Genomic DNA, 17,406 nt, shown 5'->3' on the forward strand with positions numbered 1-17,406 from the left:
ATGCTGATGGTGGGGCTCTCACAGGAAGGAAAGTAGCCTCATACAATGGTGATGTTCTGGCCATCACAAAGGAAAAATAGGGGTGGGCTGGTGGGTCCCTCATACCTGGGCTTCCTCTTTTAAGGCTATCACTTCAAATTAATCAGAACTCATATTTACAAAAGAAGACCTATCAAGGGTAGGACACCACTCAGCATCACTCTCTTAAAGATTGTTCTCATACAAGATTTATTCCCCAGCACACCCCTCCCCTCCTCAGTTCACAGTGGAGACTATGGAGATTCAGAGTAGGATTCCCCCAGATACAAGAAACACCTTCCGAAGATTTTACTCTCCTTCCTTCCCTCCCTCTTGCCAACTCCCAAGGCCTGAAACACACACTCATGCAAACACACGAAATCCCCCTCCTTCCCCACACCTCCTGTCTTTCCACATCAGAGCTCACCTGTAAAACATCTGAACTTGAGAAGTGTCCAAAGTCTGTTTGAGAACCCTAAAGTGGGGAGATGCCATTACCCCTGACCACCCCACTGTGAGTGACTATGAGACACCTAACTCTTCCCCCTTCTTACTGTCAACCATTTTCACTCCCTGGCCTCTGTACCTTCTCCATCAACCAAGAGCAAACATGTCAGCACACCCCCACCTGCAGTACATGAAAACAGGCTCTGTCCAACATCCCTCACCCAAGTATAGGGGTGTTGGGGGAGTGGCCCCTGAGGATCAGCAAAGGGTTAATGCAGAAGGAAAGAGGACAGGAGAGTTTGGCTTGAGCTCTGATTGGGGAGGCAGAGGCTATAGACTGGCACAGGTTTAGAATCAATTACCATGTTTAGGTTTCTGTCTCACATGATTTCACTAGGGGCTGCAGAACAGATACCCCTCAGAGGGGTCTCTGCTGACTACAGCCACATTCTTACCATTGGCTCATCGTTAAAGGAGGCCCCACCAAGTTAGGAATAAAAGCTGTAAAGGAGCTGAACAGGAAAAAAGAATAGGTGGTGCAAGAGATTATGTATGGCCCCTGGGATGAATGACATGGAGCCATTTGTAAAGTGCTACTGTATCATCCCCCCATGGAATTATTGCTTCTCCAAAGGAAGAGCAGAGGAACAGGAACATAGAAATGAGTACGGTATTGCTTTGCTCACTGCTGAGGCTGATGGCCAAATGGACCCAGGGGTTATCAGAAACCAAAGATTAACCACACAGCTCCAGAAGACTCAGTGAGACCTCAAAATACAGAGGTGCTCACTAATCCTCCCAGCCAGCTGATCCCCCTGGGCCAAGGTAATGTAGAAGAGGCCCATCCCCACATCATATTCACATTTCTTAAATTTCACAAGCAATGCTTTGGAGCACTGGGGTTCAGGCGCCAAGAAATGAGGATGGGCTAGAGAGGGAGCAGGCCTGTTCTGCAAAACCAAAGGACAAGTTTACTTTAAAAAAAAAAAAAAAAAAAAAATCATGCTGGACACAGTGGCTCACACCTATAATCCCAACACTTTGGGTGGCTAAGGTGGGCTGATCATTTGCGGTCAGGAGTTCTAGACCAGCCTGGCCAACATGGTGAAACCCTGTCTCTACTAAAAAAAAAAAAAAAAAAAATTAGCCGGGCATGGTGGTGCATGCCTGTAATCTCAGCTACTGAGGAGGCTGAGGCAGGAGAATCGCTTGACCCGGGAGGCGGAGGTTACAGTGAGCCGAGATCATGCCACTGCACTCCAGCCTGGGCGACAGAGCCAGACTCTGTCTCAAAAAAGAAAAAAAAAAAGAAGAAAGAAATCAAATCCTGGTTTAACAAGAGAAGATGACTAATCCCAGCACTTTGGGAGGCCAAGGCAGGTGGATCACTTGAGGTCAGGAGTTGGAGACCAGCCTGGCCAACATGGTGAAACCCTATTTCTACTATCAAAAAAAATTAGCCGGGCTTAGTGGTGGGCACCTGTAATCCCACTACTCAGGAGGCTGAGGCAAGAGAACCTCTTGAACCTGGGAGCCAGAAGTCGCAGTAAGCCAAGATACACCACTGCACTGCAGCCTGGGCAACAGAGCAAAACTGTCTCCAAAAAAAGATGATGACAATGTAACTACTCCAGCTGCTGCCTGACTTTCGGGGCTCTAGGGAGGCGATGAAGGGAGGAAGGCAGGCATGGGCTCTTTCCATGAGGGCCCCTGAGCACTCATACCTAAAAGCAAACAACAGCACCTCCTCAAAGGGGAACCAATATCCCTGACTACTTTGTTCACCCCAAAGTACCATCCTGATGGAGAGAAGCCTCCCTTGGGGGAGCACACTCTCACTTCAGTGGCTGAGCTCAGAAATGGGCATCCAGCTGGTGGGAGGGGAGTGAGTGTGCTCTCTAAGCAGGCCTCTGAACATCAGCCAGGCCACGCAGCATACAAATATAATTCAGGGGAGGGGAGCTGAGTTCTTCTCTTGCCCCATCACCTTAAGTGGGATGGGGAGAAAAAAAACCTAAACCACAGTGACTCCCAAAAGGAGTCTCTGCCTCAGTGGCTCCTAGAACTGGCAGGGTCCAGCTGATTCAGCTCCGACTGGTCCAGAAGTTCAAAGTCATCCCCCTCAGCATCAGTGTCCAGGTCTGAACTGGGGGACCGGAGGAAGCCTCTTGTTGCTCTCTGGGCAGGTGCGCCAGAAGGGCCTGGTTGGGAGGCCCCTGACAAGGCCAGCTGAATCATACTCTGGGAGACCAGGCTGGCAAGGTTGCTGGTGAGGTTGGATCCTACAGGCAGAGCACCAAGCAGGAGCTCTGGCAGCGCAGCCTCGTCCCGGCTGGCAGGTGGGGCCTGGGGCTCCTCAGCCCCTGGCGGGGAACGGTACATCAAGCTGGGCATGCCAATGCTAGTGTCGTCCTCATCATCCAGGCCAGCAGGATCCACATTAATGGAAGGGAAGTCTGGAAGGTCTCTCGCAAAGGATTCCTCTGGATCACTGTGACCATCTAGGTCTGGTAGAATACAGAAGTGTCTTGAGTCATGGCACCTACCTGGCCCTCCTGTGCCGCATCCCCACATGACCAGATTTTTCCCACCCTGGCTTTCTCAGGGTGAAATAAACCCATGGGACTGGTGTAACTTTCCCCTCCACTTATAGATGGCTGTGATCTCTACGGGCCACACAATTCCCCCTCTCTTCTTCTACGCCCCCTTTGAGGCTAGTGCCTGAGGCTACTAAGGGACTAAAGGCTTCGAGAAGGGCAGCAGTGCCATCCTGGCTGTAGCCACAGCCCTCAGGCTGCTGTGCCACCTGATCCATAGCTCAGAAAACAGGAGAGGAGCAGGCACCAGTATCCCCTCTGTTCAGGGAAGCTAAGAGGCAACAGTCAGAGCCATTATCAACTGAGGTCAAAGGCTCCCCTCACCTTCAGAACCTTCCGTTAGAGGTGTTTGGCCCCTTGAAAGATTGAATGTGCCATTGTCTGTACAGGAGACTTCAGCATCTGAGTGCTCAGAGTCTGTGATGGCCAATTCCCTGGCAACAGTAGAATCGTCCAGCTTAGGAAAAGAAAAGACCAACAAACCTGAGATAATGCCATCAGGAACCAGGTGTAGTCCCCAGGTACAGCTTTACTAATCAGCTAGCATTAGTTATCTGAAGGCCATCAATGTAACCAGGGATAGATGGTAACTTCAAAATCTTGACCCCTTTTAGGCTGCTCTCCCAAAGAAAACACTCATTTATAACCTCTTAAGCACAGGAAGAAAAGCAGTCCTGGGGGAGTCAATTACCTACTTACTTTAAGGCGAATAACTGATCCAGAGATAACTTTTCAAAGTGGCAGGAGGATACACATACTGCACAGACCCAAGGGTGAAATGGACTGTTTAAAAGATGATCATACTAACTCCAGAAGTTCTTCCATAATGACAGGGTAAAAAGAGATATGGAAGAGTGGTGCTGGGCATCAGGCTGTAATTGAGATCTAGGTTGATTAGAGGAATGATATGATTTTTAAAAAAAATTGAGATCTAGGAACAAAGTCTCACTTCTCTCCTTGTTACTGGTCTTGGGAACAAGGGGAGTCCAAGGCCTCAAACCTGGCTATGGCCTAAATGTAAGCTGTCAGATGGTTGAAAGGGAGCTAAAGAAAACTGGACAGTGAAGCAGCTCCCACACTCAAGATACCTGAGGACAGAAGGCAGCAAGCTCCTCTTCGCTGTCACTGTGGTTGTCCATGGCTCGTTCTGGGTGGAGAGCTCTGCGGCGTACTGTGCGGGAAGAGCACAAAGCCTTGCTTGATACCTTCCCACCAGCGTAAAAACCCCTTTGGACTTTAAAGGCATAAAATCAGAAAATAAAACAAAGAGCCTCTCTGAATCTGGCTCTAAGCCTATATAATAACAACAGAAGGCTGAGCTGCTGAACCTAAATGGCAAGGTGAGTTGATAACATAGCAGAAAATATCTCAGCTTCCAACATCCTCTCCACCAAGCCCTGCACAGTTTTTTGTTTTTTTTTTTTTTGAGATGGAGTTTTGCTCTTGTTGCCCAGGCTAGAGTGCAATGGCGCGATCTCAGCTCATTGCAACCTCTGCCTCTTGGGTTCAAGCGATTCTCCTGTCTCAGCCTCCTGGGTAGCTGAGATTACAGGTGCTCACCACCACACCCAACTAATATTTACATTTTTAGTAGAGACGGGGTTTCATCATATTGGTAAAGCCGGTCTTGAACTCCTGACCTCAGGTGATCCGCCTACCTCAGCCTCCCAAAGTGCTGGGATTACAAGCGTGAACCACTGCGCCCGGCCTGGCACACATTTCTATTCTGGTCAGATGATCAAATACCAGGCTTTGTCAACAACTCTTTGGATGGCTAAAGGCAGACCTAATGTCAAGGTGTTAAGTGGACACGATCAGAGAGAGGGCAAAAGGAGATGCACACCTTGTTAAATAGACTTCTGAGGACTGGTATTATTCAACTGGCTGCCCCAAGGGGACTTGGGCCTTGGTGACCAAGTGTAGGGCTCTTTGAAGGCCAGGATTCCATAAAACACAAAACCTGACAAGACCACACAAGGGAGGGAAAAGTCTGTACTACCATCATTAATGTGTTGCATGGATCTCAGGCTGGTACACTTACAACCTCTGAGGTAGCAGTTTTTAATCACCTTTGGGAGGCAGCTTTCAGTAGTGAAAAGAGACCAGGCTTAGGAGTTGAAAGGATCTGCTCTGGGCTGAGCATGGTGGCTCACATCTGTAATCCCAACACTTTGGAACGCCCAGGCAGGAGGATCACTTGAGCCCAGGAGTTCAGGATCAGCCTGGGCAACATAACGAGAACCCATCTCTACAAAAAAATATAAAAATCAGCCAGATGTGGTGATACATGCCTGGAGTCCCAGCTACTGAAGGGTTTGGCGGGGCTGAGGTAGAAGGATCACTTGAGCCTGGGAGGTCAAGGCTGCAGTGAGCCATGATCATGCCACTGCACTCCACCCTGGACAACAGAATGAGACCCTGTCTCAAAAAAAAAAAAGCACAAATACTAGGAATTTATCTTCACTGTCTAGCTTTTATTCAACTTGAAAGAGCTTTTATCAGATAGGTTTAAAACAGGAGCCTAGGATTCCAAATGATAAAAACTGGCAAGCCTGCATAGGTTTCCCTAGAGCAGAGTATCATTTTTACCTACCAATCCTCACCCCTACCAACTACCCCCAACTTCCACTTTTGAGGACCCACGCAGTATGTCAGACCTATGGGCTTCTCCTTCTTGCCCCAAATTGCCTAAGTGGAAAGAATGACACCATGACACTTACATTGTCTCTCTCTCTGCTTGGACATCATGTAGCCACGGACACTGAAGTCCAGCCGCTGCAGAGCTGGCTTCAGCCGCACATATGCTCGATCCCACAGTCGGTGGTACACAGCAAGGGGCCACATCATGACAGTGACAACTGTGAGGAGGCATGGGAAACAGTGACAAAATGGAGAAAGGGCTGCAAAAAACATTTCTAACTGTAGCACTGCTATTGGTCCTTAGGGCTTGGACACAAAGTGTGGAACAGATCTGCCCAAGTCTGCCGGTCATCTTCACCAGTCTCCCCTACGCATGAAGTTTTTGAGGGCAGGGACTTCTATATCTACCCACAGAGCCTAGTGCGGGGCTATGCACAGCATAGTATGCTGCTGACAGGCCAAGGGCAGAACCTGGCAATGGGTGTCACTGAGCCATAAATGGTAACAATGCCTAAAAATTACACAACAAATCATGGGAGGTTTTGATATACAAAAGCCACAGGCGTAAGTACTTAGTTCTTCCAGCCCCAAGCAAGCTGAGTACATGCCAACAGGAAGTAACTAAATTTACAAAACTATGCTCCAAGTGGGAAAAAAGTACTCTGGCATAAATAGAACCTAGTAGAGAAATCCCTAAGAGTTATGTTCTGCTGACAATACCCTGGCTCTAAAAATTCTCTCCTAAAATAGGGACAGGCAGTCCTTTATAATTGGTAATACAATACATGTTAGTGAACCCTCATCAATTTTTTGTTTTTTCTGAGACGGAGTCTCACTCTGTCGCCCAGGCTGGAGTGCAGTGGCGTGATCTCGGTTCACTGCAAGCTCTGCCTCCCGGGTTCACGCCATTCTCCTGCCTCAGCCTCCTGAGTAGCTGGGACTACAGGTGCCCACCACCACACCCAGCTAATTTTTTTTTTTTTTTTTGTATTTTTAGTAGACACAGGGTTTCACCGTGTTAGCCAGGATGGTCTCGATCTCCTGACATCGTGATCTGCCCGCCTCGGTCTCCCAAAGTGCTGGGATTACAGGCGCGAGCCACCGCACCCGACCTACCTTCAATTTCTGACTTGGTAAGAAATGAACTTTGTATGTGGAGAGCCTGCTAAAGGTAAGAAGGATATTTTCATGACGACACTAAACAGGTCATGAAAAAATGCAAAGGTCATATCCTAGAGAACTGAAATATAAATGTCCTCTCCTCAGACCTAGAGTTAGCCATAGTTGGAAAGCTATGAGCAGGGCACAGTTCATAGGGGAGGTATATTCCATACTTACGCATGAAGTAGGAGAGCAGAAGCCCAGGGACATAGCGGCCCAAGACAGCCAAAAAGGTCAGTATCCCACAGCTCAGCAAGCAGAACTGGGGAATCAAGAAACAGTATTAAGTTTCTGCCACACTGTAGGGGTTTGGGGTGGGTGTGGAGGGTTAGGGTAGAGATATGATTGAAAGACTCTGTAAGTCAAGCATGGATATGTAGCCACTGTTGCATCCAGTGGTGATTCTGTTTGGGAAGAAAAGGAGCATGTCCCCTTCTATTCAAACTTTTTATATGGCTAACCCCATAGGGCTGCACCCTTCATGCCAAGAAATTGTTTGAATAGGACTTAGCCAAAAATTCTCTCTGAAAGCAGCGTTGGTGGTGGTTTTTTAAGTCAACAGAAACACACACACAAAACCCAAAAAACACAACAACGTATCACATACTTAATATGACACAGAATGCACACAAGAAAGCTTTCTTTCCCATCCTGAAGCAAGAAAATGGCCTCATCTAAGTGGCAACCACACCAAATGAGCAGTCACCAAGCTCCTGTCTTAGTCCTAATGGCTGATCAGAAGGCCTTTCCTATAGCTTCCTTTTGTCTCTATAAACATCATAGTCTTTACTTTCTTGAATGAAGACATGTAGTAAAGGAGCTGTTTCAGTTTAGCATGAACTGAACTGAGAGGCCAGAGATGAAAGTGAAAACGGGAAGAGTCTTACCTTGCCTGGGTTTTGCTTTTTGAAAAGCAAAACATTCCTTATGAAAATGGTCCCACTAACCCAGACTTCAGCTACATGGTGGCAGAGCTCGGGCACGCTGAGCAACCGAGGGTGCACAAAGCCCCAGCTATGGGAGAGAGAAGGGGGAGCTGTGAAAGGAGGGTGTTGAGGGTCCCCCCATCTTGCTGTGCAGGCAGCCAGTGCTTCCGGGTTTAAATGGGGTTTGGGGAGTGACTAGGCCCAGGTGCTTTGGAGGTGAAGCATGGCTTTCTTCTTGGCTCACCAGGTTGAAACCTGAATTTAGGTACAAGGAGGACAGACTTGTTCTGACAACTCCACCCTATGAGCAAGCAGCCCAATCCACGTGTGTAAACCTGCCCCCAGCTCCAAGGCCCTTTGTGCTTAGAAACATCTTCTTCCTTGCACTCAGACCATTCCAATTCCCTGTGATTGCAATCCAGGGATAAAAGTGAGCACAGTCTGACTGATACCACTGCTGCTAAGGGGGAGGAAATGGTGGATGTGCCCTTCAGAGAGAAAATAAATAAAGCAAAACCAAAATAAACTATAGCAGAGAAAATTCCTTGGATCAAACAAATGGAGTGGATGAACTGAGAAATGAAAGCAGGAGCTGTAAGACACAAGAGGAATCTTTGGCTTTGACTTGCTGATGCCAGGAACCAATGTGTTTTCTGACTGGGAACTTTAAATAGCCAGAGGTCACAGAAAACACTAAATGACCTGGTATAAAAGCCAGGAGACAAATGAAGTTAGCTGCCTTTAAGTTTTCTCACTGGGACTGAACAATGCAGCTGACTCCCTGGCATGTCACGTTATGGGGCACTGTAATGCTTCTTTTTCAGAAACTTCTCTTGTAAAGATCAGAGGACACAGGCATCTCAACATATTGCTGCCTGAAGTTTAGGATGTGTTAAAATGATCATTTGGAACAGCCTAGGTTCTCAGCTTACACTGTGTGTCCAAAACATGGGGTTAACAACATGTAACCAGAATATTACAAGAGAATGAATCAGAGCAACAAAAAGGGATTTAATTAGTGTTCCATACCTCTCATTGTCTAATGCGTCGGGTCTTGGCACTACAATATTAAAACAAACACCAGCATTAGTTGGTAGGGAAAACTAAACATGACAATGTTAGGCTGTTGGTCTGACAGCTCAAGTTTTAATAGGTTGGGGAAAAGAAAACAGTAATAGCTGATAAAAAAGGAGACACTGTGTTATACTGCCAGAGTTAGGGAGCTGCAGACAAGGGAATAATCACTTACGCCTACTCATTTTTCGAGGGGAAGGAAGGGAGGTCCAAATGGACTATTTAAGCCCCCTTCTAAAGACCTCAGCTGAAAGCCAAGGTGTACAAGAAAAATGGTCCATCTCACCCCTTGAGTGTGTCTGGGATGCCCATACACATCAATCTGTGCCAGGCTACACAAGGTACGTTGTAACAACTCCAACCCTTGAAATCTGCCTGTTATTTTTTTATCTTTTTTGAGACAGAGTCTTGGTCTGTCACCCAGCCTGGAGTGCAGTGGCGTGATCTCGGCTCACTGCAAGCTCCACCTCCCAGATTCACGCCATTCTCCTGCCTCAGCCTCCTGAGTAGCTGGGACTACAGGTGCCCGCCACAACGCCCGTCTAATTTTTTGTATTTTTAGTAGAGACGGGGATTCACCGTGTGTTTTTTTTTTTTTTTTTTGGAGACAGGGTCTTGCTCTGTAGCCCAGGCTGGAGTGCAGTGGCGTGATCTCAGCTCACTAAGCCTCCTGAGTAACCGGGACTACAGGTGCACGCCACCACACCTGGCTAATTTTTGTATTTTCAGTAGAGATGGGGTTTCACCATGTTGGCCAGGCTGCTCTCGAACTCCTCTACCTCCCAAAGTGCTGTGATCACAGGCGTGAGCTACCGCACCCAGCTGAAAAATACCTGTTCTCTTTATTTTATTTTTTTGAGACAGAGTCTCATTCTGTCGCCCAGGCTGGAGTACAGTGGCACGATCCTGGCTCACTGCAACCTCCGCCTCCAGGGTTCAAGCGATTCTCCTGCCTCACCCTCCCAAGTAGCTGGGATTACAGGCGCCCACCACCATGCCCAGCTAATTTTTGTGTTTTTAGTAGAGACGGGTTTTTGCCATGTTGGCCAGGCTGGTCTTGAACCCCTGACTTCAGGTGATCCACCCACCACAGCCTCCCAAAAGTGCTGGCATTACAGGTGTGAGCCACCACATCCAGCCTGCCTGTTCTCTTTAAAAAGAGACCCAGAGCTGGGTATAGTGATGCTCACTTATAGTTCTGCCTCCTTGGGGGGCCGAGGCAGGAGGATCACTTGAGCCCAGGAGTTCAAGTCCATCCTGGGCAACATAGTGAGAACCTGTCTTTAACCAAAAAAAAAAAAAAAGGGAGGGAGACCCATTATCTACCTGAATAATGTGTAAGTCTTTTGATATTCACCAGCCATTAGATAGGCAGATGAACTACACAATTCCTTGAAGTCTCTATAAAATATGATGGGCATGTATTTAAAACCTGTATACTCTGGTTTGAATATCTTGCCAACACTTCAAAATTAACATAAAATCTACATCAGTTTTCCTCTCTCACCCCTTCAAACCAACTTTTGTGTCTGCCTTTGCCTTTATCTGCTAACTGTAATGCCATTCTGCCACTCTCTTAGCTTTAACCCCCATCCATTTATGTCTTTTATTATACATATATAATAATAATTATTTTTTGAGACAGGTGTTGCCCTATTATCTAGGCTGGAGTACAGCGGTGCGATCATGGCTCACTGCAGCCTCAACCACCAGGGCTCAAGGGATCTTCCCACTTCAGCCTCCCAAGTAGTTGGGGACCACAGGTGCATGCCACCATGCCTGGCTAATTTTTTAATTTTTTGTAGAGACAAGGTTTCGCCATGTTGACCAGGCAGGTCTCAAACTCCTGGGCCCAAGCAATTCTCCTGCCTCGGCCTCCCAAAGTGCTCAGATCACAGGCATGATCCACTGCACCTGGCCCCAGCTATTTATGTTTTGATGTATCTTCCTTCCTCACAGCGATCCAAACCATCCATCATTTGTATTCACTGAGGCCTCTCTGACTACTTCTCACGAAGACACTGCCACAGTCTCCTAACAGGTCATCCTGTTCCACTTTTCCTCCTTCCATGTGGTCCTAAAAATGCTACTAATTAATCTTTACTATTGGCCAGGAGTGGTGGCTCATGCCTGTAATCCCAGCATTTTGGGAGGCCAAGGCAGGTGGATCACTTGAGGTCAAGAGTTCGAGACCAGCCTGGCCAACATGGCGAAACCCCATTTCTACCAAAAATACCAGAAAAATTAGCTGGGCGTAGTGGTGCACACCTGTCATCAGGAGACTGAGGCAGGAGAATCATCTGAACCTGGGAGGCAGAGGTTGCAGCGAGCCAATATCATGCCACTGCACTCCAGCCCGTGCAACAAAGCCAGACTCTCTCAAAAAAACTTTTTTTTTTTTTTAACTTAGCTGGGTGTGGTGGTATGCACCTGTAGTCCCAGCTAATTGGGAGACTGAGGTGGGAGGATCACTTAAGCCCAGGGATTTGAGGCTGCAGTGAGCTATGATCACACCACTGCACTCCAAAACCTGGACAACACAAGTGAGACCTAGTTTGTTAAAAAATAAGAATAGGGCTGGGCGCGGTGGCTCATGTCTGTAATCCCAGTACTTTGGGAGGTCGAGGAGGGTGGATCATCTGAGGTTGGGAGTTCAAGACCAGCCTGACCAACATGGAGAAACCCCAACTCTATTAAAAATACAAAATTAGCTGGGCGTGGTGGTGCATGCCTGTAATCCCAGCTACTTGGGAGGCTGAGGCAGGAGAATCGCTTGAACCCAGGAAGTGGAGGTTGTGGTGAGCCGAGATTGTGCCATTGCATTCCAGCCCAGGCAACAAGAGCGAAACTCTGTCTCAAAAATAAAAAAAAAATAAATAAATAAACCAAAAAAGATAAATAAAAAAGTCGGTTGGGTGCGGTAGCTCACACCTGTAATCCAGCACTTTGGGAGGCTGAGGTGAGTGAATCACTTGAGTCCAGGAGTTTGCAACCAGCCTGGACAACATGGCAAAACCCCGTCTATAGAAAAAATACAAAAATTAGCTGGACATGGTGGCAAGTGCCTATAGTCCCAGCTGCTCAGGTGGCTAAGGTGGGAGAATTGCTTGAGCCCAGGAGGTTGAGGCTACAGTGAGCCATGATTGTGCCACTGCATTCCAGCCTGGGTGACAGACCAAGACTCTGTCTCAAAAAAAAGAATGGGCCAGGCGCAGTGCCTCGCGCCTGTAATCCTAGCACTTTGGGAGGCCGAGGTGGGTGGATCACTTGAGGTCAGAAGTTCGAGACCAGCCTGGCCAACATGGTGAAACCCCGTCTCTACCAAAAATACAAAAATTAGCCAGGCAAGGTGGCACATGCCTGTAATCCCAGCTACTGGTGGGGCTGAGGCAGGAGGACTGCTTGAACCTGGGAGGCAGAGGTTGCAGTGAGCCGAGATCATGCCACTGCACCCCAGCCTGGCCAACAGAGCGAGACTCCGTCTCAAAAAAAAGAAAAGAAACGAAACAAACAAAAAACCTAATCCCAACATACTTTCAGTTTTATTTCCTGGCACTCCCTTTAATGAACCTTTATCCTGGCCATATGATCAATTCTCTGATGTCAGGAAATGCTTTGCAACTTCTGATTCCTCAGACTAATCAAGTCACTGGACTCTCTAGAAACACTTTTTTCTCGATCTGTTCAAATCTTTTGCTTTGTTCCACTCTCAAGCTAGGGACAAAATATATGACAAGTATACCAATTACATACTGCCCTGTGAAATCTGTCGTACTGGTCTATAACTGTCACTTAATTTTTCATGTTTATGTATGTATTAGCTTTTTAAAAACACTACATGTCATGGTTTTCTCTCTCACTCTCTCTCTCTGTCTTTTTTGAGACTGAATTTTGCTCTTGTCGCCATGGCTGAGTGCAGTGGCATGATCTTGGCTCACTGCAACCTCCGCCTCCCGGGTTCAAGCTATTCTCCTGCCTCAGCTTCCTGAGTAGCTAGGATTACAAGTCTGCGCCACCACACTCAGCTAATTTTTTCTATTTTTATTAGAGACAGGGTTTCATCACGTTGGCCAGGCTGGGCTCAAACTCCTGACCTCAGGTGATCCACCCGCCTGGGCCTCCCAAAGTACAGGGATTACAGGCGTGAGCCACTGCGCCCGGCCATCATGGTACTTTCTATAAGTCACAATTGGCTATCCTAGTGTTTTGCAAATGAGCAATTTAAAAGAAATTCCTGAGAAGTAAATTAGTACTGCCTCAATAAAGATGCAGTGTCCAATAATGATAATTATTATTTTTAATTTGAGGACTACTTATTCCTCAGGCCATTATGTTGGCAAAAATATGTCAGGTGGTGAGTACAGACTACCTGTGCTTAGTAACAATGGGAAGAGCAGAACCCAGCTCCAAGGAACCATAATTGGGGCACAAGTCCTTCAAGTGCCTCCTAAAGCAAATGATTCAGACTTTGAAAGACAGTCCCCAGCTCCATACACCTCCTCATAAACCCCTAATACTAAAGGTACAAATTATAGGAAAGGCCATCTTCAGTTCAGACTGTTCTAAATGCTACCAAACTCACCTTTTATTTCAGGCCAGATTTTGTTCTTCCATTGATCAATACACACAATGATCATCAAGCCAAATGCAAGTAAAAACACAAGACGAAGGGATGTCAGGGCAAAGAACCTACAGAGGAAGAAAAACAGAAGAAAGATCATTTATCTAGTTAAGCTAATTTCAGAAAAGGCCACATGTGTACTATGGGCTCTGTGGTAAACAGACCTGAGGTCTAGCTTTTTTTGTTCTGACACTGAACTAGTTATATACTTTGGGTAAATCATTTAAACCTTCTGGACCTTAACTACTGTACCTATGGGGCAGAGAGGATAATTTGCTGCTGTAAAGACAGAAGACTAAATCAAATAACTTCTTAAAGCTCCTTCAGCTTTCCAGTCTGTACCTCTATTAATTTCACGGAGAAATTCATCCTTGATAACAAGTTGTTATAATGAAAGCCAACATCTTTCTATCAAATTAGACCCTAGTGTAGGGCAACAAACTGATAGGCACTCAAGAGCATTTAATTCAATTACATATCTTTTTACAGATAAAGGAACTGAGGCCTGAAAAATATTTGATTAAGGTCACATAGAAAGTTGGCATGAAAGCTATATTTAAAAGCAGGTTCTGGCCAGGCGCAGTGGCTCAAGCCTGTAATCCCAGCACTTTGGGAGGCTGAGACAGGTGGATCACCTGAGTTCGGGAGCTCGAGGCCAGCCTGCCAACATGGTGAAACTCCGTATCTACTAAAAATACAAAAATCAGCCAGGTGTGGTGATGTGCGCCTGTAATCTCAGCTACCTGGGAGGCTGAGGCATGCCTGTAATCCCAACTACCTGGGCGGCTGAAGCATAAGAACTGCTTGAACCCAGGAGGCAGAGGTTGCAGTGAGCCAAGATCACACCACTGCACTCCAAGCTGGGCAACAGAGTGAGACTCGGTCTCAAAATAAATAAATAAATAAATAATAAATAAAAGCGAGTTCTCCAGAATTAACACAAATGCTTCTCAAACTCTTCCAAAAAAACAAAAAAGGAAGCACTTCTTGATTTATTTTGTGAGGCCAGCATTATCCTGATACCAAAGATACCATAAAACTGTAGACCAATATTCCTTATGAATATAGATGTAAAAATCTTCAATAAAATACTAGCAAGTTAAATTCAGCAGCATGTTAAAAGTATTATACACCATGACCAAATGAGATTTATCCCAAGACTGCAAGGGCGGTTTAACATACAAAAAAATCAATAAGTGTAAGGCATCACATCAGTAAGATAAAGGAAAAGCTAGTTCTTATTTGAAGGAATCAACCATAAAAAAAGTTTGAACAGTCTGAGAAATCTAACATTGAAAACACATCTAATGATACTAAGGAATTTTTTCTTTTAGATGTTAAGGTAGTTATTTTTTTCAGATACATTTTGGTTTAATATTAAATGAGGAAATTCAGAAACACAGATTAGTACAGATAGCATAAATGTTACACTCTGGGTCTTCATTTTTTCCCTTTTTTCCCCCTACGTAACACGTGATGTGAACATGAACTGTAGAGCCCTGGCCAGGTGTGGTGGCTCATGCCTGTAATACCAGCACTTTGGGAGGCTGAGGCAGCCAGATTGCTTGAGCTCAGGAGTTCGAGACAAGCCTCAGCAACATGGCGAAACACCATCTCTAAAAAAAAATACAAAAAATGAGCTGAGCATGGTAGTGCGCTTGCGGTCCCAGTTACTTGGGGGATTGAGGCACAAGAATCCCTAGCCTGGGAGGCAGAGGTTGCAGTGAACGGAGATGGCCACTGCACTCCAGCCTGAGTAACAGAGTGAGATTCCTGTCTCAAAAACACAAATATTGGATGAAAATCATGTATATATTAGAACAGAATATAAATAGCATTTCATAGTATTCTGAAAAGACTAGGCATGGTGGCGGAAGCCTGTAATTCCAGCACTTTGGGAGGCCAAGGTGGGCAGATCACCTGAGATTAGGAATTCGAGACCAGCCTGGACAACATGGCAAAACCCCGTCTCTACTAAAAATACAAAAATTACCCTGGTGCGGTGGCGTGCCTGTAGTCCCAGCTACTCGGGAGGCTGAGGCAGGAGAATCACTTGAACATGGAAGGCGGAGGTTGCAGGGAGCCGAGATCGCGCCACTGCACTCCAGGCTGGGAGACAAAGCAAGACTCCATTTCAAAACAAAAGGCCAGGCGCGGTGGTTCACGCCTGTAATCCCAGCACTTTGAGAGGCCGAGGCGGGTGGATCACAAGGTCAGGAGATCAAGAACATCCTGGCTAACACGGTGAAATCCTGTCTCTACTAAAGCTACAAAAAATAAAAAAATTAGCTGGGCCTGGTGGCGGGCACCTGTAGTCTCAGCTACACGGGAGGCTGAGGCAGGAGAATGGCATGAACCCGGGAGGCGGAGCCTGCAGTGAGCTGAGATTGCGCCACTGCACTCCAGCCCGGGCGACAGAGCAAGACTCCGTCTCAAAATAAATAAATAAATAAATTTATCCGGCTGTACACTTGAATATACATACATACACGGGGGATTGGCTGAGGTACTTCACATTTTGTCTCTAGATATTCTTGTACCTTTTTTTTTTTTTTTTTTGGGAGATGGAGTTTTGCTCTTGTTGCCCAGGCTGGAGTGCAGTGGCACGATCTCGGCTCACTGCAACCTCCACCTTTTGGTTTCAAGCGATTCTCCTGCCTCAGCCTCCCGAGCAGCTGGAACTACAGGCACACACCACCATGCCCAGCTAATTTTTTTTTAGTAGAGATGGGTTTCACCACGTCAGCCAGGATGGTCTTGATCTCTTGACCTTGTGATTCGCCCGCCTCAGCCTCCCAAAGAGCTGGATTACAGGCGTGAGCCACTGCACCTGGCCTTTTGTACTTTTTTTTGGAGATGGAATTTTTTGAGACAATATATTGGCTAGGCTGGTCTCGAACTCCCTAACCTCGTGATCCTACCTTGGCCTCCCAAAGTGTTGGGATTACAGGCATGAGCCATTGCACCCCTGGCCCTTTTTTTTTCTTCCCCTTCAGACAGTCTTGCTCTTGTGACATAGGCTGTAGTGCAGTGGCACTATCTCAGCTCACTACAACCTCTGCCTCCCAGGTTCAAGTGATTCTCCTGCCTCAACCTCCCAAATAACTGGGATTACAGGCATGTGACACCATGCCTGGCGAATTTTTTTGTATTTTTAGTAGAGACACGGTTTCACCATGTTGGCCAGGCTGGTCTCAAACTCCTGACCTCAGGCGATCCACCCGTCTTGGCCTCCCAAAGTATTGGGATTACAGGTGTGAGCCATTGTGTCTGGTCCTCTACTTTTTTTTTCAATAAATGTGAATTCACGTTACTTGTATAATTTTTTTGTTGTTGTTGTTTTTTTGAGACAGAGTCTCACTCTGTCACCCAGGCTGGAGTGTAGTGGTGTGACCTTGGCTCACTGCAACCTCTGCCTCCTGGGTTCAATCAGTTCTCTTGATTCAGCCTCCCAAGTAGCCGGGATTACAGGCGTGCAACACGACGCCCAGTTAATTTGTATATTTTTAGTAGAGATGGGATTTCACCATGTTGGCCAGGCTAGTCTTGAACTCCTGACCTCGTGATCTGCCTACCTTGGCCTCCCAAAGTGCTGGGATTACAGGCATGAGCCACCGTGCCTGGTCAAGAAATGTTATTTTATACCACACAAAAAAACTCTTCTTTCTCTGAAGTTCTTATTATGGCTTATTCCAAAAAAAAAAATCTGGGACTAAAACTGACTTATGGATAAGGATTAATCTTGTTATGGAAGATGCTCACAATTTTAGCCTTCAAGACCCAGAAAATAATACCCTTTATGAAACTATTGGCTTATCTTCATCTGCAGGATGAAATCCCACTACCTCCTGTCATAAAAGGGCCTTCATGATCTGGCTTCTGCCTCTCTCCCCACATTGATTCCCTCCCTTTGTTTTTTATA

At 46.5% G+C, this 17,406-nt stretch overlaps 1 protein-coding gene across 1 annotated transcript in view; it reads right to left on the reverse strand.

The window, feature by feature from the left end:
- Positions 1–204: 204 nt before the first annotated feature.
- Positions 205–17,406, reverse strand: part of RETREG3 (reticulophagy regulator family member 3) — a 29,631-nt gene continuing 12,429 nt past the window's right edge. Inside the window, exons 2-9 of the mRNA XM_003913084.4 lie at positions 13,446–13,552; positions 8,819–8,849; positions 7,751–7,877; positions 7,041–7,125; positions 5,783–5,920; positions 4,151–4,233; positions 3,387–3,519; positions 205–2,972 (exon numbers count right to left, since the gene is read on the reverse strand). Coding sequence (XP_003913133.1) covers positions 2,515–2,972; positions 3,387–3,519; positions 4,151–4,233; positions 5,783–5,920; positions 7,041–7,125; positions 7,751–7,877; positions 8,819–8,849; positions 13,446–13,552 — 1,162 coding nt within the window. The 3' untranslated portion in view covers positions 205–2,514. The remainder of the gene's footprint in view (positions 2,973–3,386; positions 3,520–4,150; positions 4,234–5,782; positions 5,921–7,040; positions 7,126–7,750; positions 7,878–8,818; positions 8,850–13,445; positions 13,553–17,406) is intronic.

This window comes from Papio anubis, chromosome 17 (genome assembly GCF_008728515.1).
Source record: "Papio anubis isolate 15944 chromosome 17, Panubis1.0, whole genome shotgun sequence".
Classification (NCBI taxonomy): domain Eukaryota; kingdom Metazoa; phylum Chordata; class Mammalia; order Primates; family Cercopithecidae; genus Papio; species Papio anubis.